We start from the raw sequence: 25,279 nt of genomic DNA, 5'->3' as shown, positions 1-25,279 counted from the left end.
ATCAAGCAATGGCAAAACAATCCATTGACAACTTGAACCGGTAGGTGCAATTTTGACCCATGGCTGATGGCCCAGGTTCACCGCTGAGATCCAGACTTTGCGTGAGATATCGGATCCAGGGAAAACACGGGTACTGTAGCTGTTCTTCTTCCACAGAGATGTATGATAATTTCAAACCTGAGTAGGTGAACATGGGGATCTTGAATGTCAATACTATGTCATCATTTTGGAACTTTCGTTTCACTTCTTGTAGTAATTGCCTTTGGGTGGAGGTTACGGAGGTCCCGTTGACCCCATAGAAAGCCTCCAAATCGTGCCGAACGTCATCAATCTCGTCCTCTTCTCCAGCCATTCCTTGGGACTTACCATTGTCCATTTTCCGCAACAAGTGATGTGATATTTTGGATAATGTAATTTGTTCACAATTCAACAACGACAACTCACACATCATTCTCACCGTTTGTTTCCCATCTATGCTTTCAATTTTCCAAATAATTTCCATGGTGTCGTACTTGAATGAAACTTCACCGTTTTCAGTCTTGTATTTCAAGTTTGGGTTGATTACATCTAACTCAAAATAGTATGGGTTCAATGGTATTCTCACAAATAAACTCTTGCAGTGTCGCCTTCGTGGGAATGCGGTGTTCAATGTGCACATGAGTAACAACTTTTTCGCTTCATGAATGACCTTGAATACAGGCTTGATTGAAATTAGAGGTAGCTTCTTTTTGTTCTTGCTCTGCTCCACTTGATACGACATTAATTCAAACTTGTCATCGGGTGGGATGAAGGTGACAATGTTGTCGCGATATATTTTTGATAACTCAATGCATTGGTGAAATTGGATATTTCTAATGGGGATTCGATGCTCAAATGGGGTTCTGTTCCCCGCGACGGCCGCATGTTCTGTTTGATTCGGGGAAGAGTTATCTTGAGTGTCCAAGTGAGATTCGTTTTGAACATTTTCCAATGACGTTGTTTCTGATTCTGCTAGCTGTTCCTCCTCTTCGGGATCTTTTTCCAAGAGACCCTCTCCTTCTTCGCCTTCCTCGACCAACTTGATTTGGTTCTCCGGCAAAGGGTCCTCATCAACACTAGTAGTTACCTCATCATTTGCAATCGACGACATGTAGTTTTCATTAAACCCCATTCGACAAACTGGGATACCTGATAGATAAGATTTCACCACACAGCTTCCATAAATTTCATTACGCTTTACAGACTCTGTTTTGAGATCGTAGATGAATTCGACGTTTTCAATAATGTCGACAAAAATCTCATTCTTTGCGTAAAAGATACCTTTCGGTCGCCAGTTTATGGCCAGTGAATACGTTCGCAATATGGAACTGTTAATTATATGTGCGTTGCTTTCTAAAACATCAGTTTTGATTGATTGATTATGAGTAGACTTTATTTCAGTATTTGGCTTGCCCTTTTTCTTCTTATCCTTCCTTGTGGTGTCACGTTCAGCTTCTTCATCTCCAGTGTCATCAGCATCGTTCTCGTTGAGTAAAGTTGGAAAATTGGGCTCCACTTTGATATACTCTTCTAGTAGCTTGTAGTCCGTGATTTGCAAAACCCCAAAATCCAAACACTCGTCAAGTAACTCGGTAATGAGAACTGAATTGTCCAATATCAACTCAAAATCCATCGGTTTTTTACCACCCTGACACAAGAAGTGATGCATAATAATTTGGAAACTTCGAAGGAATGATATAACCAGCATCACATTGACGTTTTGGTGAGTAACAGATAGGAGCACTATATTGTTCTCACATCCGATATACACGTATGAAAGATTTTGGATTGACAACACAGGCACTTGTTCGTGTGGAGGAGTACGTCGAAGATGTTGATAGAACTGGGAAAGTATGTTGGCGTCGTCTGGAATGATTTCAATGAACCTCCTACTGATCAAGCATCGGTACGACGATATTTCAGACGGGCTTCTGCAGCTGGAGGGAATATGTAGGACGTAGAAGGCTGATATCATTTGCTCAGCTCATTGGAAAGGATCAGTCACATTCATTTAGAAGAACGCTCTATTGACAAAAACGATGAAAAAGCGCGAATGTATATTTCATGTAGCACAAAAGTAACACGTAAGCTTTGGAACAAGAGAACCAACCACTCAAATCCTACTGGAAGCACAATCACCAAGGGCAAAAAGAGAGCAAAGACCTCAATTCTAAGAAAAAATTAGACGTAGATGGGTTTCAGGTGCTTTAAATAAATGCTAAAATAGAAAGGGGGGGGGGGGGTGGAAGGAAAGACTATTTAGCCTTACAGGAGGTCAGTTGCTGTCACTTTCATCTCCATTGCATGTTCTTCTAAGCACAATAGCTATTACAAACACGTTGTGCACGTTGCTACTCTGTAACGTGCACATTCAGTAAAGCTGCTCCACTTTGGAAAGCAGCTGCAAAAAAAGAAACATCACTCCGGAATTAAGTTTCCTAAAGTTACCAGGAAAAAAAAAAGAAAAGAGAAGGAGGATTATAGCAGCAAGAAAGTAGTCTTTTTGAGACAACTCCGCGTTTACAGAGCATATCTACAAATCCCACTCAGTTTCCCACACGATGTCATTATCAACCCTACACGAAGAGTCAATTCGTAAAGGTCTTTTGAGAATCAATAGTTTGGGACTTCCTCATTGGTCTTTGACGGTCTTGGACACGGTACCTCCATCTCATGTTTTGGAAGTCCACTACAAGTTGAAGAATTTCAAAAAGACTTGGGAATTCTTGAACTTGATTGCCAAACAAGCAGACTTGAAGAAACACCACCCAAAGATTACGACAGTGTATAACAAAATTGACATTGAGTTGACAACTCACGATGTAGGAAATAATATAACTGAGGCTGACATTGGACTCGCAGAAGCTATACACCAGGAATTCCACAAGATACAGAGCACTCAAGGCGAAAACAAATAATAAAGAAGTCTATGTGCTTTTATTTACCTTTTCTTCCTATTCTACATAATTGATTGATTTGACAGCTCGGCAGAACTTGTCTTGAACCTCGATCGCCTCGTATGTTCCCTCAAGGCTGGCCGAAACAACAAGTTCTTTATCCCAAATGTTACCAACAGTTTCCTTCTCCAATAATTGTCTTACTTTTTTCTGGTCCCGTTTAACTTCGATAGTTCTAATGTATGTTAACTTGAATGGGGGTTCACCCGTGAATGTAAAAATCAACTCTGTGTGTTCGCCTTGATGTATGTCTTCAACAATGTAGTCACCTTTGTTCACTTCAACACTAGGCAACTCGTGCACTTGGAGTTGCAATTCTTGAAACTTTTCATCATTTGAGGTAAAGTTGACCATACAAGAGCTTTGACCCGCATCTTTCAATGCTTCTATGTTTAAGATTCCCGGCTTTGACGCTAGTCTGACAAATTGGTGACGCACCTCAGCTTTTCTAGGAACATTGTCGTATTGGTAGAAAATCGTGATTGGTGTCACACCGGTTAAATTGTAGCCAACATGATCTCCAACACAGTAGTGCACTTTATCAAGTGATTTGAATATATTTGGAGGTTCGGTGATGGATATGATATACTTGACAGTAGTTTGCAAATTCCTGTTTATGCAACCATTGCCATCTTTTACGCTCACTAGATCGAGCGTGTAGTCCCCAAGTTGTAAGAATGCAGTGCTTTGCAAAAATAAATGAGGCTCCTGGATGTTTCTAAATTTCAATTTCTGATTTTCACCAGTGGCTTGACTTTGTAAAATTGCTTCAACTTCAAACGGGTATTCACCCGACAACTTAACGGGAATATCTGCCACAATTTCGTCACCACGGACCTTATTTTCACAAACTTGTGCAAAATGTTTGCCTGTTGCAAACAGTGCATGCGGCAAACGATTCACTTGATAAACAACCTTTGGAACATCAGCAAAAGGAACCTTGCTTTCCCTAGTGTAAAGTGCGTCGTAAATCTTTCTAAAGGTATGCTCGTACTGACCGTTTGCTCCAGTTGGCAATTTAATTCTGATACTGTGACCTTCAACATTCATTGTGTGAGTTTCAACCTTACCACTTGGCAACTTGATTGCATAATCAATCAAGAACGGTGCTTTGCCCTTCAATTGTAAAGTGATCTCATTCGCAGCACCATTGCAAACGGGTTTCAAATGAATCAAGGACTCCTCTTTGTGTTGCAAGAATTCGTCAGCAGACGAAACATTCATGGATGGTCTGTCGTAGTACTTGACTGTCACTGTCTTTTCCTTGTTGACAACCTTTCCTTCACAATTGCCATTCATAAAAAATTCTAAGCTATAGATACCCTCCTCGAAAATCCGAATTGAGGAGTGCCTCAAATTTGCCCTCTTTTTTGACAAGAGCTTCCCTTCCAAAGTGTGGTGTTTCAAAACCACCACGTCATTCTTTTGCTGTCCAATAGACGACTTGTACTTAAGAGGCACGTCCACAAAATGACCTTCAACAATTTGAATGCTTGATTTTGTGTTGCTCAACTCAAGTTCTGGGACATCCGGTCTACTCACAATTTTAACTTGCTGGGAGTTGTCGTTGATTATAGCATCGCATCCAAATTTGTCTTTTGCCTTGCTCAAAATAAGAAGGTAGGTCTTACCCAACAACGACTGAGGAGTTTCAATTTCGTAATTAGACACCTCACTCACATGCTCAATAGAACGAAATCTTTTCTTTGTGTTAATGTCGACATATTCATAATCAAAAGAAAATGGTCCGTTGCCTTTGAAAACCACGGGTACCTTTGCCGTAACTCCATAACACGTGTGCAATTCCCGTCCAGCTAACTTTAAGGATACTTCCGATGCCAGTCTAAAGTACGTCAGATATGTGTACTTCGCCTCGTCAAGTGCAATTCCCTTCTCTTGGTAGTTAGCGTCTTTTATATTGGAAAACACAATACTGTAACTTCCCTCACCTGGTGGCTTGAACTTGAAAGAGTGTTGGTTCAGTGGCGAATTGAACTCACGAATTCTTTGACCAGCTGGTGATGGTACTGGTTTCAAAATTCCAGAATTGTTGGAGAAAATCTGGTACTGAACCTTAAATGGAGCCCTGCCAGTGAAGTTGAAGTCAAATCTGTATCCAACAACCCCCAAGCATCTGTCACTCTCAGGCTGGGCATTTATGTTTAACTCTGGTATCTCTGCCAACTCAAGTTTTATTGGTGGTACATCAGAGATCCCACAAGGGCAGAATGCGTCTCTTGCAGAAACCAACTTATACAAACCTGGATCAGTCACCGTTATTCCATTACGAAGCTGGATTTTACTAGTGAAAGTGGATGTCAAGTTTGATCCATTATGGGAAACAACAATTTCAAGGGGAAAATCTTTATCGCCAAACTCATTTGCACTTGCAACCATCAATGTCTTTTCTCCTCCTAAAAGAAGCGGAGAATCTTTGGCAGGATCCACCAACCTAATAGATGGCGATTTTCGAAGTACCAATTTATACCAGACATCCTTATCTTTAGAAAGTGGTTGGTATCTATGCAAATTTCCAAATGAGTCTTGCACTGATATCAACTGGAACTCAACCGTCGTCTCTTTTAGTCCCTTGAACTCGTCAATGTTTTGTAAAATGGCCTCCTCTAACGAGTTTCTAACAAGCTTCGTTGGCTTCAAATAGGTAAAATCTGTCCTCGAGTGCAGTTTGCGATAGTCACCGTCACCAGGAATAGTTAGATTCAACACCTTGAACTCATTCCCATTGGCACGGATAGCAAGTTTCACATATGCAGGCGAGGGACCGTAAACTTCCAACCACGGCACCGGAAATGTCTCTTGCTCAATTGAAGACAAACACTTGTGGTTGTTTTGAAAGTCAAAATTTGGCGGATAAAAAAACTTTCCCGAAGGACAGTCTGATATAGCAAATTCAGATTTATAAGTCCTGATACTATTACCCTTCTTGTCCAATACACTCTTTATCTTGTACGAGCCCGGTTCCGTGATTGGATATTCCAAGTAGAATAAAGTATCACTTGGCTTGGATTGTATTTTGTTTCTCAAATGAGAGTAATCCTTTTTAAATAGCTTTTTGAGAGAGGATCCCGTATAATTGTGGAGAACCAAGTCGTTGTTTGCTGTGTTTTGTTGAATTTGTAAAAACCCAATCCCCGATGTTGTATTGAATTCAATGGGCATTTGAACTGTATTGCCATTGGAGGAGCCCAAGCAAGTTTGATCAATGTGGAATGGATTCATTTTTGCAGAGGAGTCTGGTAGGTAATGAATGGTTAATTGTCCCTTGAAATGAGAATCCATATCGATGACATTGGCGACATTGATGGACTCTCCAACAATGTTAAGCTCGTTCTTTTGTAAAATGACTCTCCAAATAGGCAAAAAGATATTGGAAAGCAATGGTAATGCCATATTACTCACCAAAAATATCGTAATTCCATTTAAAATGAAGATGGAAAGTAGGGTTTTCGGAGGTGAAAAAGTGAGATGCGGTATCCTTAATATGGGAAGTAGCCACAAGAATACTCCGTCAATGAAGACGTACTTCAAAACGAATGTGAAATTTGTCAAGGTTGTCAATTGCTCATTGGAGGACGCAATTTCCGACTTGACCAATACTAAATCATAGATCTTCCAACTTTGTATTAGCATGAACAATGAAAGCACAAATAGTCGCTGCGACGCTGAATCCAATATGCTACTGGGGATAAGCGGTTTAACATCCCTCCGACTCTGTCGCCGTTCCCTGTATTTGACATCTGTGGGACGCATTTCTGTCCGTATCTCTGAATAGTTGGATCCTTGTTGGTGCTTAGAGAGAGAGAGAGAGATCTTCCAAAACAAAAAATTTGAGAAAAATGCGATTGTTTACACATTGGTACTTGACACAAAATAAGCACATTTTTACAGAACGTGTGCAAAAATCTATACAATGACCCAAGAGCCGTGTCGTTTCTCTTGTATGACTTTGATTGCAGGTAGATCCCAACCAACCCCACCACTTCCGACTGATGCACCAAACCTGGGAACTACATAGCATTCTCGTTTAGTTGGGGATAGATTCTTTGGCGCATATGGATGACCCAAGGGTTTGGAGTAGGTGATTAAACCAGAGCTCTTTGCAATATTTGTCAATTGCTTTCCAGTGATATCAACCAATGGCTTCATTCGAATCTTAGTGTGCTCTTCTACTTCAGTAGTGTTTGACTTGGAGCTGAGGTTTTGATAGACAAGGTATGGACTAGGCAATTTCCCACTTCTGCTCATCAATGAGTTAGCGTGAATATAGACAAATGGATCCATTTCAAAAGGAAGAACAGGACAATACGGGATGTTACTAATATTGGTCTTGTTGGCTATCTTGACATCAGCCGATATAAGGTCACCTCTAATAGCAACGTGGTCGACAAATCCCGATGCAATCATTTGCTTCATCGCGGAAACTTGTTTGGGGTTAGGGACATCCAATTTCTTCTTGTGAATCAATTGAGCCCCAGATTTTGATATCAAGCATCTTTCAACAATTTGCGCTACTTGCACTCTTAGCTTTTGAATTTCTTGCATCATCTTTTGTCGCAAATAATTTGTGGACATGAACTCATTTATGCGATCGGCAGGAATATGGTCTAGAGCGCAAACCGCAGACAACAACATCAAACACTCACTTGAAGGATCTAATTTCGAAAATAATGCTCTAGATTGATAAAACCTGCTTCTGAAAGCTTTTCTTTCCTCCTCTGTCATGTTCCCTATTAATTCATTTTCAGGAATAAACGGATCACCAACTGACAATGCTGACACAATTGCAATAATGTACTCCAAACAATTTTGTTGGTTTCCAATGATGAGAATTTTGGCAAATCTCGGACTCAATGGGAATAAAGACATCTTTCTTCCCAACTCAGTTATCTGCTTTTGATCCTTGTCGAGTGCACCCAAAACCACCAACAACTCCTCTGCTTTCTTCAAAGCGGCTCTATCTGGAGGAGTCGGGAATGGGAAGTTGACAATGTGATCAATTCCCATGCTTTTCATGCTCAACACTATACTCTCGAAAGGAGTTCGGAGTATTTCGGGAATGCTGAATTGGGGGAAGAATTCTTCATACACTGCCGAAGAAAACAACCGATAACAGTGTCCGGGACCCGTTCTACCAGCTCTACCAGCTCTTTGGTCAGCCGAGGCTTTGGATATCCAGTCGACGTCAAATGATTGCACTCCGTTCTCCTTGTTGTAATTTCGCTCTTTTGACCTTCCACAATCAATAACATAGCGTATTCCGGGAATCGTCAACGAAGTCTCTGCCACATTGGTAGCAACAATACAGAGTCTGCTTCCTGCTGGTGGCTCATCAAAAACTCGCATTTGCTGGTTAGTAGGCAAAAGTGAGTATAAGGGCAACACATGAAGCGGTCCTATTTCGGACTCAGAGGCGTTCTGAGCTTCCTCGAACCCTTCTTCCTCCTCCTCCTCCTCCCCATTGGAGTCGTTATAGTCGTCATATGTCTTTCCGTCTTCAATTTTAACGCTAAAGTCCACATCCTCAACCTCTTGTTGCACATTTTCTGAAACTCTCACATCCTGAGTTTCTTCCTCGTTCTCAACCAGTTTATTTTTGGTTTCTGGAAACTCTTCCTTGAGTCTTTTGACCAATGTTTTGATCTCATTTTGACCCGTCAAGAATATCAAGATACCACCAGGAGGTAGCTTTCGATGGATTTTGCATGCCTTGTTGAATGCTGCATCAATGTAGTTGAATTCGGTTTTTTTATCAAAGTGAACCGAAACAGGATACTGTCTTGCTTCAACATTGATTATTGGGGGCGAGGTTTGAAACAAGGTTGGGTTCTCAGAGAAATCCGACACTCTCAATGTAGCCGACATGATTATCAACTTTAATGGTGTCACATTTTTCTTCTTTTCCATGTAATGCTTTCTTCTCAATTTTACGACCCTGGTAAGCATTCCGATTAATATGTCAGTATTGATATTTCTTTCATGAGCCTCATCAATGATTATTGAAGAGTACTTTGTCAAAAGGAAATCTGTCATCATTTCCCTTAACAAAACACCATCAGTCATGAATTTAAGCGCCGTTCCATTCTCGGTACCTTCATTCTTTATAGACGTGTCAAATCGAACCTGATAACCAACTCTGCTCTTGTGATTCCCCAACTCATTTCCTACCCTTTCAGCCATTGAAACTGCTGCAACCCTTCTTGGCTGTGTTACTCCAATCATTCCTGGGTATAACTTATTACCATGGTTACCAAACCCAGCCTCATATAGAAATTGAGGAACTTGAGTTGTTTTACCTGAACCCGTCTCACCACAAAGAATGATACAATCATGATGGTATATTGCTTCCATGATTCTATGTTCCTCCGCGTACACAGGTAACAAAACCCTTTGTTGTTGAACATCGTCCAGTCTTTGGACATCTACAACGAAGGCGTCTCTTTGCATATCCTGATCAATAGAAATGTAGCCCTCTTCCTCTGACATGTGGTCAACATCCTCGGGTCTAACATTACGCTTGGAGTATTTTTGCTTGATTTCATCAGACACCTCTGCAACGAGGGGGACGTTATCACGACCTTCAATGTGACGAAGCTGTTGCTCGGCCCAGTCTTTGAATGAGGTTGCAGTTTTTGAGTGCTTCGGTTTGTTTTGCATAAGTTTGGTTGGGTGTTCATCGTCGTCGTCATCATCGTCTTCGTCGTCATCGTCGTCGTCTTCATCGTCGCCATCTTCATCGTCGTCATCTTCATCGTCTTCGTCTTCATCGTCTTCGTCTTCATCGTCGTCGTCTTCATCGTCATCGTCTTCGTCGTCTTCGTCGTCTTCATCAACGTCATTACTTTCGTTGCTGGCTTCTACCTCCTCAACCTCAGCTTGGCCACCTTGATCTGAATCTTCTCCACTGTCATCATGCTCAGAAGAGCTGGTGTTTTCACTATCGCCAGTCAGCATCCGCAGGGCTCTCCCATTAGTTTCATTTTCTTCTTCTGTGGACTCGCCTTCTGTATCATCGTCTTCTTCTCCACTTTCCTCATCAGACAGCAGTGCGTCTTCCGAGCTAGATACGAAATCATCTAAATCCTCCTGCTTTTGTCTTTTTTTGTCCTCATCTTGAACCCTTTTTCTCCAACTATACTTTTTCTTTGCCACTTCGGTATCCCGTTTAATCACTGGAACATTCTTGAATCCAAATCCCATTCCTGCACCTCCAAATTTGGACGGTCTGTTATCAAGAAATGTGCTCAGCGGTGTACTAGTGTTCAAGGAAGAACTTCTCTCTTCGGTGCCCTCCTCTTCAGCACTTTCATCCTCACTGAAATCCTTTACGACTCTCTCTTCATACAATGTCTCTCGCGTATTTTCGTCTCCACGTCCTTGCTTTTCCAACTCTAGAGCCTCCACCATCTGTTCCCTTTTCGTCAAGCGCCCTTTCCCTAAATCCTTCAAAGCTGAGAGCTTTGATGTATCCATTTTTGTCTCTTCTAATTTCCTCAAAAGCTCTTTTTTCTCCTCTCTTTTGAGTTGATGTTCAATGTACTTGTCAAGCCTCTTCTTTTTGGCTTTGGATAATTTTTCATCTTTAGAATTCTGAGTATACAAGTTTTCTTCCAATGCTCTTTTCCTTGCTAGTCGTTCTTCTTCAGATACTGGGGCAAGTATCTCTGCATTTGAATCTGTATTTTGTGCATTTATTGGAATATCAGCTGATGGAGGGTTATCATCACCAACATCATCATGCGAATTTGTTCCATCATCCTGAGTGTAGAACTGTTTATTTCTCGCCTTTTTCAAAGCAGCTTGCTTGGCAAGCATACCAGTTCTCGCCTTCTCGTTGAATCTCTTCCTATACTTCCCCATTTTAGCTGCCTCGATACTGCGGGACTGAGTATGTTGTGAATTAAATTTTTCAGTATTTAGAGGAGAAAAATGATGAAATGATGAGATGCGTAGGGGAACCGTTTTTGTGATATCAAGAAGGTGTGCGGCTCAAGAGAGCACTATTTAAAACAACTTTTGATGGACTGTTTTCCCACCTGATGCTTCCAAAGAGCTAGGTGTCTGGTGTCAAAAACATTTCCGGCTAATGTGATGGTCATTTATCAAACTCTCAAGAGGTAACTTGACCTTTAGATTTAAGTACGACGAAAAGCGGTCCATTCATATTGATTTCTTGCTCAGATTTTTCCAGATTATAACCATAATGCACAAGCTTCATCATCTCCTGAGCATGAGCTTCTGAAGCCTTTCTTGTGGCATCATGAATAACGATACAGGATACAGATCAAAATACAATTTTCCCCCCGTTAATGTATCTCCACTTGAGAGTGTTTCTAAAGCAGTTCCTTCGCTTGCGCATACAAAACATTTTTGCGCTGGCACTTTTCTCAATCATTCTTTTCTCATTTCTTCCTCCACACCACCCCCACTGTCCAACTTCTTATACTTCCATTAATTACGTTGACCCAACATATCACAAGTGAAAGAAATGTCTCACTCGGATGTACACAAGCACTGTATGTTGAACGAGAATGCCAATTGCTTTAAATATTCATACTAACCATTCCACCTTGCGTATAGTGATATATTGCACCTTGACCATCAACTCAACCACCTTATACACCTATGAAAACCACCAACTCACATCCCATTTCCCTCGTACAAACTGCTCAGAGATTGTGTCGCAAGAATTGGGGTTGATAAATTCCTCAAAAACTCTTGTCGGCTCAATCCCAGTATCAACAAACACAGCCACAAAGTTGTCTCTTTACTTTATGAAGAAGTACATGAACAACGAGGGGAGTAGGGATTTGGTGACGATTGTTTCCATTGCTCACAATGACGTCAACAAGACGTTTATTTTGGTGGTGTTGAAGAACATTATGGATAGGTATATTGATTTTAGGAACCGACAACATGACCAAAATGATCCCGCTTCGAAAGCTAAACCGGGAGAGTTCAAACTATACATGAAACAGATAATCAAACACGAAGAGCTGAGCTATGATGTGAATCGCCAGAGTTACAATTACGGATCAACTAACGAGTCCAATGACAACAATTCTTCAAATCAAATAGGACCTAATCAGTTGTTACTAGCTAACGAGGAAGTTGGCGAGGTTAGACAGCTTATGTTGGATAACATTACCAAACTATTGAGTCGAGGAGATAAGCTAAATTCTTTGGTGGACCAAACAGATCGACTCAACACATCTTCTCTGATGTTTCTGAAAAAGGCAAAGCAGATAAAAAGACGTATGTGGTTTCACAGAACAAAGTTCATTCTCTCTGCAGTTGGTGGGTTGTTAGTGCTACTTTATTTGTTTATTGCCAGTCAGTGCGGCTTCCCTTTGTTTAACCAGTGTATAAGTTAGAGCTCGCAATAAAGTGGGATATCTATCTCCCTATTCTACATCCTCGTCTTCTTCCTCATCATCATGACTTTGCCTAGCTTCCTCAATGTCCTCTCCACGCAATTCCTGTTCTTCTTTAGCAAGCTGCGATATAGGATTTGTTGCATCGTTCTCCTCACCATCCAGCCCATCTTCGATCTCATCGCTCAGCCCTTCCCTACCTACTTTATCTCCAGCATCCTCCTCCTCCTCTTCTTCTTCTTCTTCTTCGTCATCATTGTCACCATCATCCTCTGTATCACTTGCAACGACTTTATGTGAGGCAATCCCACCACTCGAACTCTCCACCTTTGCCTTCTTCTGCACACCTTCCTCCTCTTGGACCGAGCTCTTTGTCTCCAACTTCTTTTGTTTTTTTGCTTTTGCTGACAACTCAAATTCCCCTAATCGTTCCTTAACCTCCGGGAGAAATCCAGCAAACTCAGCTCGTTCCAAAGCCATCATTATATCTTGAGCAGTAACCGTTTTTCTCCCAGTTGCTTTCGACACCAGTTTTGCATGAAATAGCATATAGCTCACAAACACAGTTGCCGATCTTTGCAATGCTAATAGCGAGTCCTTAGCTAAATTCATATTATTATGGTTATCTTCATCTGAGGTGATTGATCGCGCCAACTTCAGAATTGTTGATTTAGGAAACAAAATGTCGTCTATTGATACTATATCAGTCTCCCTGAAAGGCTGCTCACTTGGATCTGCATTCTTTTTCCATCCCTTTGGTGGCATATTTGTTCTCTTTAAAGTATGTTTTTGCTGTGGGGAGTTGGTGTGGGAATTCAATACGCGTCCTGATATTGTTCTCAGTGCATTCAAAATTTTCCACATTTTTTTCCCTTTATTCCCTTTTTTCCTTTTATTTTTTTTTTTTTGGGTTGATCGCGGAGAGTACGTGGGTGGGAGGGGGAGTATACACACACCAACTCGGTATCTTGGCCTGCACAATTGGATGCTGTTAACCATTCCTGCCATAACACAAGATCAGAATAAAAAGAAGTCATCTTCTTCCAAGAGCACATCTTACTATGGGCGACTAGATAAACCAAACATAGGTAAAGTGACATTTGGCCAATACGAGTTTGAGCCTTGGTATGGCAACCCTGCTTACTTCCATCCATACGAAGGTGTACCGAACATGTTGGGGTACGAATATGTTAATATGAAATCCAGAGATCCAATTGCTCGAAAACGACTAAAATCATATTCTGCAGAGGACTGTTTTGTTGACCACCTATACGTTTGTGAATATTGCTTTAAGTATACTGCCAACGAGAATGAGATGTTGGAACACTGGGAAGTGTGCAGCTTCCATAGGGAGAATCCCAATATTGGCACCTCAGTGTACTACGATCGCAAAAAGAACCATATAATTCGAGAAGTTAAAGGGTACGAGGATCCACTATTTTGTCAAAACTTGTGTCTATTTGGAAAGTTATTTCTCGATGACAAATCGGTATACTTCAACATTGACCATTTCAATTTTTACGTCTTTTACGCCAAAGATAAAGGGGAAACAGACTATATACCAATGGGATTCTTTTCAAAAGAGATGATTGCTTATGATCCCAGCACCAATTTGGCCTGCATTTGCGTGTTCCCTCCGTTCCAGCGAAGGCACATTGGCGCCATGCTCATCGAATTTCTGTACGCAATTGCTTCGTTGACGCAAGAGAGCAGCGGACCTGAGATTCCCCTATCACCATACGGTAAGGTGAGCTATCTAAGTTACTGGGCAAAAAATTTAGCAAAGGAGTTGACGCAAAGACGATTGAAAAAGTTTACGTTTGAGGAGTTGTCCAGAGCAACAGGCTATCGAAAGGAAGACATCTTGTTTACATTGGAACATATGGAAGTTTTGGAAGTGGACTCCAACGGAGAAGTATCATTTTCTAGTGAAAGATTTCAACATTGGATGATAACCACCAATTTTGACGCCAACAAACAACACCCACTACTCGATACGGGCTCTTTCAATTTGTAAAAAAAAAAAAAATAATGTAGTACTATGATAACAAAAGAAAAAAAAAAAGTTCTAATGAACATCTATTTAACGTATTTGCAGAAAAGCTCCCAATAATACCGATGACGGCGAGTCATTGCTCTTGTTTTTTTCAAAAACATTCCAGAATCGTAATGTTTCATCACCAGCACCAGTGACAATAGTTTCACCATCGGGTGAAAGTGACAAATACAAGACACGGTACGTGTGTCCCGTTAATTGGGCAATTTGCTGCATCGAGGGATATTTCCAAACAATAATTTGATTTCGTGAATATCCATGCGTGGAAACAATCTCATTTGAGTTTTTGGACCAGATTAAGTTACAAACTTGGGATCCCGTATCAACGTCGTGAATCATGTTGCCAGTCAAGGTATTCCATGTCTTGATGGTTTTGTCAGCGGTTCCTCCTCCCGAAGCCAAAATACCTCTTTGATGCGGCGACCAAGCTATGGCCTTGACTGCCGCGGAATGCTCAGTAAATTGATACAAGGGTTTAGTATTCAAGCCATCCCACACAAACAACTTGTTGTCATTTCCACCACTAGCCAATTTATTCTCATCAACATTCCATTTAAGTCCACATATTTCTTGCCTGTGACTTTCAAATTTATTAACAAAATGGTCCTCAATACGAACATCACGATTCAATATAGTTCGATCGCGAGACCCACTTGATAAAATGTGTTCATTCCAAGCTAAAGAGCTCACCCGCAAGGAATGGCCCGTCATTGTCCTAATACATTTGATTTTAGTTGCATCCCAGATTTCAACCAAGCCTTTCGAAGTTCCAATTGCTAGATGAGTACCAGTACCTATCCAGTTCAAACTTGTCACCTTGTCCTTGTTTGACAAATTGCACAATCGATCAACTGACTGTGTTGATCCGTCCCACAAGTAAACGCTATCGCCCAATCCGACAGCTAGCACATCCTGTTGTCCCCAATCCACCAAGTTCAAGTAAAAGTCATCAGAGAGTTCAGGCGCATCGAGCACACGATACGGGACTTTTGCAATAGCACGCGCCTTCTTTTGAGGCGATAAGAGAAACTTTTGCGATTCTTGTCGAACTGGCGACAACGAGTAAAGCTCCTGTTGTAAATCCCTCGACACTGGTCTTGACTTCTTCGGTGACTGGTACGTGAATAAATTTGTTTTCCGACGCGGCGTGGACAATACATCGTCGGAGTCAAAAGTGGATATTGAGCTCGAATTCGCTAGCTGACTGGTTGATGAAGTGGCCGACATTGGTAGATGAGGTAATGAGCCGGATGATCTAGGTGGTGTTCCTGATGTCGATATGCTAGACCCTGCACCAGTACTTCCGGGTCGCTGTGCAGATGTCTTTGCTCTGTTATTGCTTCCATTGATTGCTGTTGACTGACTTGTCAAATCAGCCGTGGCCATTGGAACATTATCTCCAAACAACTCCGCTTTTAAAACAGTTGTAAAAGTCCGATTGGCCTCCTCTTCCTTTCTAATTTCAATCTCGTTGTCTGCGTTCCGATTACTTCGTATATCCGGTAGTACATCTTCATTTGTCAAACTAAAGGCGGCTTGTAAATCCACTCCCGTGCGGTTCGGTATATATCGGTCACTGAAAATGGTATTCTGGTTTCTCCGCCTCGACGGCGATGAAGACAGCATAGGATCATTTGGTTTCAAAGGATCAACACTCCTAGTTGACCTCGATGGCGACTTCGGAGTCTCATATGACTGTAGGCTACCTCGCGAATGCTTCGAGAAGTTATTGTTGTGGCTCATCATCTAATGACTGATAAGTGGAAGTATGCAGTCAGTTGTGGTTAAGTTAGCGGTAATTAATGAGGTTTCACAAAATATTGCGAAGGACAAGAAATGAGGTCGTATAAGCTGATGCAATGAATAGGGAAGACAGGATACGTGTTGTTATCTCAATCGTTTGAGCTTTGCTTGAAAGTGAGCTTTTTTTTTGTTAATGTTTCCTTGAAAAGATAAAATCCTGCATATAACATTCGATAATAGTGGTAGCGCATGGTAAAGGCGGGCGCCATAGAGTTAGTTGCCCTTAGATATAGATTGACTACGTTCACCAGATGATTACATGAAGTAGTCACAAATGGGGGAAGGAATTATACCGCTCGAAATCCAAACTCCAACTCTGATTCTTTCATTCTTTGCAGAATAATTTTTGTGTGGCATAATGTAGAAAATAAAAAAAAAAACCGCCACAATTGCAAGCAGAATATAGTCTAAGTCGTAACTCGAAATAGAGACTGTAGCTCTTTCAAAAATTGAGTAGGTGAGCTACTCAACCATGGCCAAGAGCAAGTTGGAACTTAAACAAACTTTCTTCACACTACGGAACTAGATTGCAACTTGTTAGCGATTGTTCCAACGCCACCGAAACCTCTCCCCCAGTCTCTTGTTTCAACTTTACTAAAACGCTTTCCCGGGTTTACTGTTTCAACGTCAAAAACCAACTAGCCTTTGTAGAAGTGTAACAAAATTTTACCGAGTTGTACTTGCATTGATATAGATTGTCGTATCCCAATATGGAAGTTTTTGCGAAACGAAAGTTTAAAAGTTCTCGACGTGGTTTGGGTTTAACTGGGTGCAAAAAAAAAACAAAAAAAAAAAAAGAAAAAAGCGCATGGTAAAGAAAAACATTGGCAAAGAATTCTTTGTGAATCACAATGACTTGAAATCTTGTTTCCAAGTGAGGTTCTTTTGAATAGGGATGGAGGAGCTACGTGTATATAAAGCATCATGTCTGGCTATTTTGTTATTTGCAACCCGTCTATTCATTATTTTCGTTTTTATTTTTATTTTTTTTTCACGACTTTATTGCAGAAAATCCCTCCATTTCCATGCTTCAATTATTAGCAATTGTCATTGTACTGATTGCCGTTGCATCATCAGAGGCAGCCAGTTACAAGTTCAGTCTCAGAGAGTCAGAGGGACTATACTATATTCAAGATTTCTTTCTCGGTACACCACCACAAGAACTACACCAGATTCTCATTGACACAGGCTCATCTGATCTTATAGTGCTTCAATCCGGCTTCAACTATAGAGAGTCCTCATCATTTATCAACACCACAAATGAGTTTACTGGATTGTATGGGTCTATTGGTCTATTTGGAATGGTGCAAGCTTTTGAAGTGGTGACTTCACCAAATGGCTTGGTGTTGCAGAATGAGACGTTTGGTTTAGCTGATGCTGATGTTGTGCCTGCTGAGTTTAATGGAGAAAATGGAATATTGGGACTTGCATACACTAGGACTGAGTTTATTAGACCAACATATAACCATTTCACCTATTTGCTCAAGGACGAGGGCAAGATTGACAGAGTATTATTTGCAATCAATGGTCAATCGAGTGATCCTTCAATTGTATTTGGTGGTATCCATGCAGGTATTTATGAGGAGCCATTGACCAGGGTTCCATTGTTACCAAGACCAGGCACCACTACAGACTTTTATGTACCAATGATCACTGTTGATGAAATCAAATTGGGTGATATTGTTATCTCGAATCAAATCAGTGCTTTTAGTGTTGATACTGGTGCAGATGTTTTTGTGCCACCAACTCCTGTATTGGCGAATTTATTCACTGCAATTGGAGCAGACAGGTTTGATGATGACGATGAAGGGTATACTTATTTCAATATCGACGATTTCAAGGATAAGGTATTGACACTTGATGTTCAGGGTTTAGAATTTACCATTGAACTAAACGATTTGATTCAAGATGAAAAAGTTGTCAATGGAACCACTTATGTTGCCATCCCTCAGTACTCGGTTGATATTGGAATAAATGCTGATGCGGGCACTTTACCTGGGTTTTTGCTTAAGGAATGGTACATGGTGTGGGATTATGACAATCATCAAATGTATTTCGCCAGGTACATGCCAAGTGGCGAACAGGTGGAGAGTATTGTTAATGTTGCAAGTGGTTACGAGTTGCCTGTGGGCACGAAAGATGCACCAGATCCAACAAATACTTATACCGCTGCATATCAAGCAAATTTGGAGACAACTATAACAGAAACAAATGCCGAGACTAGCTCTGCCTTGGGAAGTTCAGTTGAAACGTCGGGGTCGGACTCAGCCACTACATTGTCGGACACAAGTTCAAGTTTTGAGACGTCAGACATTGAATCAAGTGCTGGCTCTAGTAGCTCGTCTGATGCTCAGAGTACTACTGTTTCAGAATCCAGTTTAGAAACAAGCCTTATTGAACATGAAGCATTGGGGACAACCTTCTCTTATGAAAGTTCTACAACGGAAGTATATCATACAGAGATTACAGTCACAGAGTATGCACAAGTTTGTAGATCGGTTTGAAAGTTATCTTGATCCATTATACACTATATACTATATAATAATAAAAAAAAACGTAGTTCAAACACCATAGACTCTTGATTGTTTGCGTAAAGACCAGCTCTACCATAGAAACATCCCCCAAAAAGACTCCACTCGCTTATGTGCAACATTCTGCTCATCACGAGCAACAGAACCAAACGCGGAGTCATCATCAACCCAAAAAGTTGAGGAGGTCATCAACGGGCTCCTCATGCTGTTGATATTTGGAATTACTTTTGGAACTGCTTTCCATCGTTGGCATTTTGTATTCGTGTAATGAATCTTGCACACCTTTGGTGAAATCCTTCATTTCGTCAACCTTTTTGTCCATATTCATGTTGGACATGCTTGAAGATGATTTATCATCTTTTGCGTTTGGGTCGTAGTGAGGCATTGACTCATCAGTCAGAAAATTGTCTTCCAACCAGAAGGGGTCAGTATCAGTATGAAATTCTCTGTGTTTAGGCATTATTGAGTTAATTCTGTAGAAGAAGAAGAGATAGAAAGTAAGAGTTCTATAAGGAGCAAGGTGAGTGGGTGATGCGTCTCACATATATATATATATATATAGTAGTGTTTTTTGTAGGACGAGGGAGTGTTTACTCAATACGTGTGACCATCTCTCACACTCACTCCCCGCATTTTACACAAGCAGAAAAAAGAAAGGAAACACAAATATGAGTACGCCTTCGTCTTAAGGAGTAGGTGGAATGATGTTTTCCACTATGCTTTGGTGTTGTGACATAATTGTTGTAAATGCTTGCACCGGTTGGGGAAAGGAGAAAAAGGGGAATGTGTGTGTGACTGCACTGCACAGTGTTGAACATTTGACTGTGATGCCCATAATGCAAGAAATGATCAATGATCACGGTGGTGTGATTGATAATGGAAAACCGATTTATAACTTCTCATTATCTTTTGCTTTTTACATGTGTACATACACATCATGACCATGTCATGCAGCAATATCATGTGTTATGATCTTTATCCATTTGTCTCGCTTTCCTTTGTTGGTATGTAGATCGATTGCAAAAACTCTACTTGAGAGTGAACTTGGTAGCGCACGCTTCCAACCAATCAAACAAAATTAAAATTTCATTACACATACACCATACATACATACACACACAGTACAAATTTTTCCCTTTTTTTTTTCCCTTTTGGCTCGAGTTCCAAGAACACATCACTACAACATATACATCAGAATTCAACCAATATTCTTCAAAGTCAGGAGTCTATAGGGTTATACTAGTTTCAAGACAGTCATTCACTTTTTTCCAGTCAGCACGCACACCGTCTACTTTTGAAGTCTTTGTTTCTTTGTGTGCCATTTGCTTTTCAATTGCATCAGCACATTTGTCATATATATATATATATTTTCACATTCCAATGTTGTCCCGTATTATAAGAAATTCCTCAGTATCGAGTGTCTTCAACACCTCCAAGAGATACTCTTCTATCATTTCGGTCCACAGAGACACAAAAGAAGACAATACCAATCTACCATTTGAATTTACATCCGAAAACAAGAAGAGAGCCGATGAAATCATTGCCAAATACCCACCACAATACAAAAAGGGGGCCACAATGCCTCTTTTGGACCTTGGACAACGTCAATTGGGGTTCACTTCGATATCAGTCATGAACTATGTTGCAAAACTACTCGATATGCCACCAATGAGAGTCTATGAAGTAGCCACTTTCTACACCATGTACAATAGACACCCCATGGGTAAATACAATGTTCAAGTATGTACTACTACTCCGTGTCAGTTGTGTGGTAGTGACGGAATAATGGATGCTATAAAGGATTATCTTCAAGTCAAACCAGGCCAAACCACAGCTAATGGGTTATTCACTTTGCAAGAAGTTGAGTGCTTGGGTGCCTGTGTTAATGCTCCGATGATTGCCATCAATGACGATTACCATGAAGATTTAACACCAGGTGGCGTAGTTGATCTTTTGAGGAAGTTGGAAAATGGAGAGGAATTGAGTCAAATTGGGCCAGAGACTGGAAAAAGACAATCTTGTGAACCTTTTAGTGGCCAAAAAGTATTGTTGAGTAAAGAACCAAATGATATTAGGAAGTTTACTAGATCCGATTTGTGAACCGGTTAAAACAAACGTCAGCAACGATATACAATTAATAGATTTGATCGATCTGGACAAAAGGGAAAGAAGGCTGTAGTGGGAATCGTATGTAGGACAAACTCTTTTGACTACATGTTCATACCATTTGACGGGGTAGTTGGTAAATCACATATTGTAGTCTGTAAGGTATTCACGTGACTTTCCATCTGGATGATGCAATCGAGTCGTTTCTTTTTTTTTTTTTTTTCTACTTCTTTCTCTGTTCTTTATCCGCACTCACTCTCTGTTAAATATTATGACTAAATTGAAAGTAAAATATGTCAGAACTTTTTCCACAATAAATTTTCATTCAAACCAAAAATAACATTCATCTTTGATAAAGTTTGCTACAAAAAGGTGGATAACAAAGTATATATACCATTGATCAGATCTTGAGATACTAAACTGCTTCTTCCCACTTTACCAACATATCTATTCATACACACACACACACACACACACGCACACAAAAATAATGGCACCAAAAAAGAGTTATAGCCTTGAGACAGAGTTGGTTCTTGCCAAATCTAATGACCAACACAATGCATCGGTCCCACCATTGTACCAATCGGCCACTTTCAAGCAGCCATCGCTTTCCAACATGGGTGAATACGACTACACAAGATCGGGTAATCCAACAAGAACCCACTTGCAAAATCACATTGCCAAAATCATGAAGGCCAAACACGCATTCGCAGTCTCATCAGGTATGGGGTGCCTTGATGTGATTACAAGACTCTTGAACCCGGGCGATGAAGTTATTGCTGGTGATGATTTATACGGTGGAACGCAACGATTGTTGACTTATTTGAATAAAAAGGGCGATCTCATTGTCCATCATTATGATACAACCAATACAGAGTTGATAAAGTCGAAAATAACAAAGAGTACAAAGATGATCTTTTTGGAATCGCCTACAAACCCATTGATCAAAGTGGTGGATGTCAAGTCTATTACTGAGCATGCGCATAAAGTCAACCCTGATGTGATTGTGGTATTTGACAACACTATGATGTCACCAGTGTTGATGACTCCATTGGATCTCGGCGTAGACATACACTATGAATCAGCCACAAAATATCTCAATGGACATCACGATATCATGGCCGGTGTGTTGGCCACCAGATCGTCTGCATTAGCTGAGAGATTATACTATGTTATAAACTCTACCGGGTGTGGATTATCGCCATTTGATTGTTGGCTCTTAAGTCGAGGATTAAAGACATTAGCCATAAGGGTTGAAAGACAACAGGAAAATTGCATCAGGATTGCCAAGTTTTTGGAAAATGTTGGGTTTAAAGTAAGGTACCCTGGTTTGAAATCACACCCACAGTACGAATTACACAATTCCATGTGTTCGGGATACGGAGCAGTTTTGTCGTTTGAGACAGGGTCTATCAAACTAAGTGAGAAGATTGTTGAAAGTACAGATATTTTTGGCATTGCTGTATCCTTTGGATGTGTCAATTCCTTGATTTCAATGCCATGCAAAATGTCACATGCTTCGATCGATGCCAAGACTAGGGAAGAAAGAGAGTTTCCTGAAGACTTGATCAGATTGTGTATTGGAATTGAGAATGTCGATGACTTGATTGATGATTTGACTAAGGCGTTGTTGAAGAGTGGCGCTGTTAGGATTAACGATAAGGATGAGTTGTTTAATGCTATCCCTATTCAACCCAAATTATAGAGAAACGTGTACACATGTATAACAGAATCTGGTAATTGAATAAACTTTTTGCCAAGGTGAAGATTTTAACTAGTGTAGAGTAAATCTCTCATACAAACCATCTCCTCTTCTGTAAGGGCGTTGTTTCCTTTGAGATACGCGCTCAATACAAAATTGAAAAAAGAACAAAACAACTTTGCAAAAAGAAAAAACAAATAAAAAGGGAGAGACACACGCGTACTCATTCATTAACACGCTTCTTTTACAACTGATTATTCTATCAAACAAGGATGACATCGTTCCCATTAACTACTGGCGCCTTGAAGAAGGCCTTTTCAAAAGATGGCCATGACAAAGTTAAATGTCCTTTGATTTTCCAAGTAACTAATTTGAAATCGGTCAACACCATGAACAATCTGAAAAAATATCGTATTTTACTATCTGATGGCGTTTACTCCACCCAGGGAATTATTGAAGAGAAATGCACTCCATACTTGGAGAACAACAACTGGAGCAGGTACTGTACCATCCAAGTAAACGCATTCCGCACCTTGGCTACTGCTAAACATTTTTTGATTATTGAAGATGTTGAGATTTTGTCACCTACCGGAGAGAAACCAACCACGCCATTGATCAATGTTGATACTTATTTTGCTGAGCATCCAGAGGAAGCGGCATTGTCTATTACGAAGAAGCAAAACTCACTGGATGATAAGGAACAAACACCTGGCGCAGGTACTCCTCCGGTTGCACAATCTACTGCATCAGCAGCATCAGCAGTCAAGCAACAACAGTATCCTCCACTGAAAGCTGGTCAGCCTGCACCAAGAATTTCGCCCATCGAGACTATCTCTCCATATCAAAATACATGGACTATCAAAGCGAGGGTGTCATACAAGGGTGAACTCAGATCCTGGTCTAATGCAAAAGGTGAAGGAAAAGTGTTTAGTGTTAACTTTTTGGATGAATCAGATGAGATCAAGGCTTCGGCATTCAACGAATCGGCCGAAAGAGCTTACAATTTGCTTGAAGAAGGTAAAGTGTACTACATTTCCAAGGCCAAAGTGGGAGCAGCAAGAAAGAAGTTCAACAACTTGACCCATCCATATGAATTGACTTTGGAAAAGGATACTGAAATTTCCGAATGTTTTGATGAGTCGGACGTGCCTAAATTGAACTTTAATTTTGTCAAGTTGGACAAGATCCAAAACTTGGAACCTAATGCCATCATTGATGTGTTGGGAGCTTTGAAAGTTGTTAATCCACCTTTCCAAATCACAGCAAAATCCACTGGGAAAGCTTTCGATAGGAGAGATATTACTATTGTTGATGAGACAGGGTTTGCGGTTGACGTTGGTCTTTGGAACAACACTGCCGTTGACTTTAGCATTGAAGAAGGCACTGTTATTGCATTCAAAGCATGCAAAGTGTCTGATTTCAATGGTAGATCGTTGAGTTTGACTCAAGCTGGATCAATAGTGCCCAATCCAGGAACTCCAGAAAGTTATCAATTGAAAGGCTGGTTTGACAATATCGGAACCAAGGAGAATTTCAAGTCAATGAAGACAGAGACGAATGCTACATCGTCTATTGACAGATTAGCCAATCGTAAAACCATTGCTGAGGTTGAAGAAGAGTCAAACAACATGAGTGGCGAGAACCTGGGCTATTTCACAGTCAAGGCATCTTTCTCATACACAAGGCCGGAAAATTTCGCCTATGCTGCTTGTACCAATATCATTTCCAACAACACTGACTCTTCCAAGCCTGGATTACCATGTAACAAGAAACTTGTTCAAGTCAATGACCAATGGAGATGTGAACGATGCGATTTGAACTACGACGAACCAACATACCGTTACATCCTATACATATCAATCACCGATGCAACAGGACAGTTGTGGACTACATTATTTGACGAGCAAGCCAAGAGATTATTAGGAGTAGATGCCAATGAGTTGATGAAAAAGTCACACGAGAAGATGCTCGTTGCGGAGTATATATCAAGAGCGTATTTCAAGGAATACAATTTCAGACTTAGAGCCAAGCAAGACACGTTTAATGATCAGTTGAAACTTAGGTATCAGTGTGTTGGATTGAGTGAAATTGACTTTAATGCGGAATGTGACTTTTTGTGCTCAGAGTTGGATTCCATGTTGGCGTAAGTTTTGGTGGGGGGTGCTGGGTGCTGGATGTTGTTACGTACGCACATGTGTGTGTGTGTTTCTGTCTGTGTTAAATGTGTAGTTCTTTAATATTTTTGTATAAGCTTGTGTTTTTGATCGAGATGTTAGTGTACGTGATTGAGAGACTCTACTTGTGGTTATTCAAGAATCAGTAACGTGCTCAACTACGTTTATTGAACCATTTAAATAGATACATAAAAATGGTGACAGTGATATTGGAGCTGTTCTAGACGACGAGGACTTGAATTACAACGATTAGAAATAACAGATATTGATGCTATTTCTGATGATACATACGTTAGTATGGGGCAAACCCTCAAAAGAGGAGGGGGGAATCCCTACCCTATCTATATTTTTGTCCAGATAGAGCTTCCAACTTCCTCGGAATAACTTAGAGAACTTTCGGCACCTTTTCTGCACATGCTAGGTCTATCTTTGTAGACACTAGGTTTGCCCCCGCATTAAGATACAACATATTCATATCGCATTTCTATATTGTCCTACTTTGCATGTGCTCAAATTATTCAAGGACATTGTATTCTTTTT

General features: G+C 40.6%; 13 protein-coding genes across 13 annotated transcripts; 7 read left to right on the top strand and 6 right to left on the bottom strand. All coding sequences in view use genetic code 12, as the record gives it.

Moving 5' to 3' along the window:
• Nucleotide 1: 1 nt before the first annotated feature.
• KGF57_003189 (uncharacterized protein) lies at nucleotides 2-1,687 on the bottom strand (the record flags this gene model as incomplete). The annotated part of the gene is made up of 1 exon (XM_051752583.1): nucleotides 2-1,687. The coding sequence occupies one exon, from the start codon at nucleotides 1,685-1,687 to the stop codon at nucleotides 2-4; it is 1,686 nt and encodes a 561-aa protein (XP_051608198.1).
• Nucleotides 1,688-2,579: 892 nt separating this feature from the next.
• PHHB (4a-hydroxytetrahydrobiopterin dehydratase) lies at nucleotides 2,580-2,936 on the top strand (the record flags this gene model as incomplete). Its single annotated transcript, XM_051752582.1, has 1 exon — nucleotides 2,580-2,936. One exon carries the CDS (start codon nucleotides 2,580-2,582, stop codon nucleotides 2,934-2,936), a length of 357 nt encoding a protein of 118 aa, XP_051608197.1.
• Nucleotides 2,937-2,972: 36 nt separating this feature from the next.
• Nucleotides 2,973-6,746, bottom strand: POM152 (Pom152p; the record flags this gene model as incomplete). The annotated part of the gene is made up of 1 exon (XM_051752580.1): nucleotides 2,973-6,746. One exon carries the CDS (start codon nucleotides 6,744-6,746, stop codon nucleotides 2,973-2,975), a length of 3,774 nt encoding a protein of 1,257 aa, XP_051608196.1.
• A 153-nt stretch (nucleotides 6,747-6,899) lies between these two features.
• KGF57_003186 (ATP-dependent RNA helicase) lies at nucleotides 6,900-10,853 on the bottom strand (the record flags this gene model as incomplete). Its single annotated transcript, XM_051752579.1, has 1 exon — nucleotides 6,900-10,853. The coding sequence occupies one exon, from the start codon at nucleotides 10,851-10,853 to the stop codon at nucleotides 6,900-6,902; it is 3,954 nt and encodes a 1,317-aa protein (XP_051608195.1).
• Nucleotides 10,854-11,481: 628 nt separating this feature from the next.
• Nucleotides 11,482-12,367, top strand: KGF57_003185 (uncharacterized protein; the record flags this gene model as incomplete). Its single annotated transcript, XM_051752578.1, has 2 exons — nucleotides 11,482-11,509; nucleotides 11,574-12,367. 2 exons carry the CDS (start codon nucleotides 11,482-11,484, stop codon nucleotides 12,365-12,367), a joined length of 822 nt encoding a protein of 273 aa, XP_051608194.1.
• Nucleotides 12,368-12,397: 30 nt separating this feature from the next.
• Nucleotides 12,398-13,132, bottom strand: DPB4 (DNA polymerase epsilon noncatalytic subunit; the record flags this gene model as incomplete). Its single annotated transcript, XM_051752577.1, has 1 exon — nucleotides 12,398-13,132. The coding sequence occupies one exon, from the start codon at nucleotides 13,130-13,132 to the stop codon at nucleotides 12,398-12,400; it is 735 nt and encodes a 244-aa protein (XP_051608193.1).
• A 220-nt stretch (nucleotides 13,133-13,352) lies between these two features.
• Nucleotides 13,353-14,384, top strand: SAS2 (Sas2p; the record flags this gene model as incomplete). Its single annotated transcript, XM_051752576.1, has 1 exon — nucleotides 13,353-14,384. The coding sequence occupies one exon, from the start codon at nucleotides 13,353-13,355 to the stop codon at nucleotides 14,382-14,384; it is 1,032 nt and encodes a 343-aa protein (XP_051608192.1).
• Nucleotides 14,385-14,450: 66 nt separating this feature from the next.
• CDH1 (Cdh1p) lies at nucleotides 14,451-16,169 on the bottom strand (the record flags this gene model as incomplete). Its single annotated transcript, XM_051752575.1, has 1 exon — nucleotides 14,451-16,169. The coding sequence occupies one exon, from the start codon at nucleotides 16,167-16,169 to the stop codon at nucleotides 14,451-14,453; it is 1,719 nt and encodes a 572-aa protein (XP_051608191.1).
• Nucleotides 16,170-17,251: 1,082 nt separating this feature from the next.
• SAP30 (aspartyl protease SAP30) lies at nucleotides 17,252-18,730 on the top strand (the record flags this gene model as incomplete). The annotated part of the gene is made up of 1 exon (XM_051752574.1): nucleotides 17,252-18,730. One exon carries the CDS (start codon nucleotides 17,252-17,254, stop codon nucleotides 18,728-18,730), a length of 1,479 nt encoding a protein of 492 aa, XP_051608190.1.
• Nucleotides 18,731-18,920: 190 nt separating this feature from the next.
• Nucleotides 18,921-19,217, bottom strand: KGF57_003180 (uncharacterized protein; the record flags this gene model as incomplete). Its single annotated transcript, XM_051752573.1, has 1 exon — nucleotides 18,921-19,217. The coding sequence occupies one exon, from the start codon at nucleotides 19,215-19,217 to the stop codon at nucleotides 18,921-18,923; it is 297 nt and encodes a 98-aa protein (XP_051608189.1).
• A 920-nt stretch (nucleotides 19,218-20,137) lies between these two features.
• Nucleotides 20,138-20,857, top strand: KGF57_003179 (uncharacterized protein; the record flags this gene model as incomplete). Its single annotated transcript, XM_051752572.1, has 1 exon — nucleotides 20,138-20,857. The coding sequence occupies one exon, from the start codon at nucleotides 20,138-20,140 to the stop codon at nucleotides 20,855-20,857; it is 720 nt and encodes a 239-aa protein (XP_051608188.1).
• A 496-nt stretch (nucleotides 20,858-21,353) lies between these two features.
• On the top strand, nucleotides 21,354-22,568 carry KGF57_003178 (cystathionine beta-lyase; the record flags this gene model as incomplete). The annotated part of the gene is made up of 1 exon (XM_051752571.1): nucleotides 21,354-22,568. The coding sequence occupies one exon, from the start codon at nucleotides 21,354-21,356 to the stop codon at nucleotides 22,566-22,568; it is 1,215 nt and encodes a 404-aa protein (XP_051608187.1).
• A 269-nt stretch (nucleotides 22,569-22,837) lies between these two features.
• On the top strand, nucleotides 22,838-24,712 carry RFA1 (replication factor A subunit protein; the record flags this gene model as incomplete). The annotated part of the gene is made up of 1 exon (XM_051752569.1): nucleotides 22,838-24,712. One exon carries the CDS (start codon nucleotides 22,838-22,840, stop codon nucleotides 24,710-24,712), a length of 1,875 nt encoding a protein of 624 aa, XP_051608186.1.
• Between the last annotated feature and the right edge of the window lie 567 nt (nucleotides 24,713-25,279).

The sequence above is a fragment of the Candida theae genome (assembly GCF_024610275.1).
Source record: "Candida theae strain CBS 12239 chromosome Unknown scaffold1, whole genome shotgun sequence".
Lineage (NCBI taxonomy): Eukaryota > Fungi > Ascomycota > Pichiomycetes > Serinales > Debaryomycetaceae > Lodderomyces > Lodderomyces theae.
This window is presented reverse-complemented; position numbering and strand designations above follow the sequence as displayed.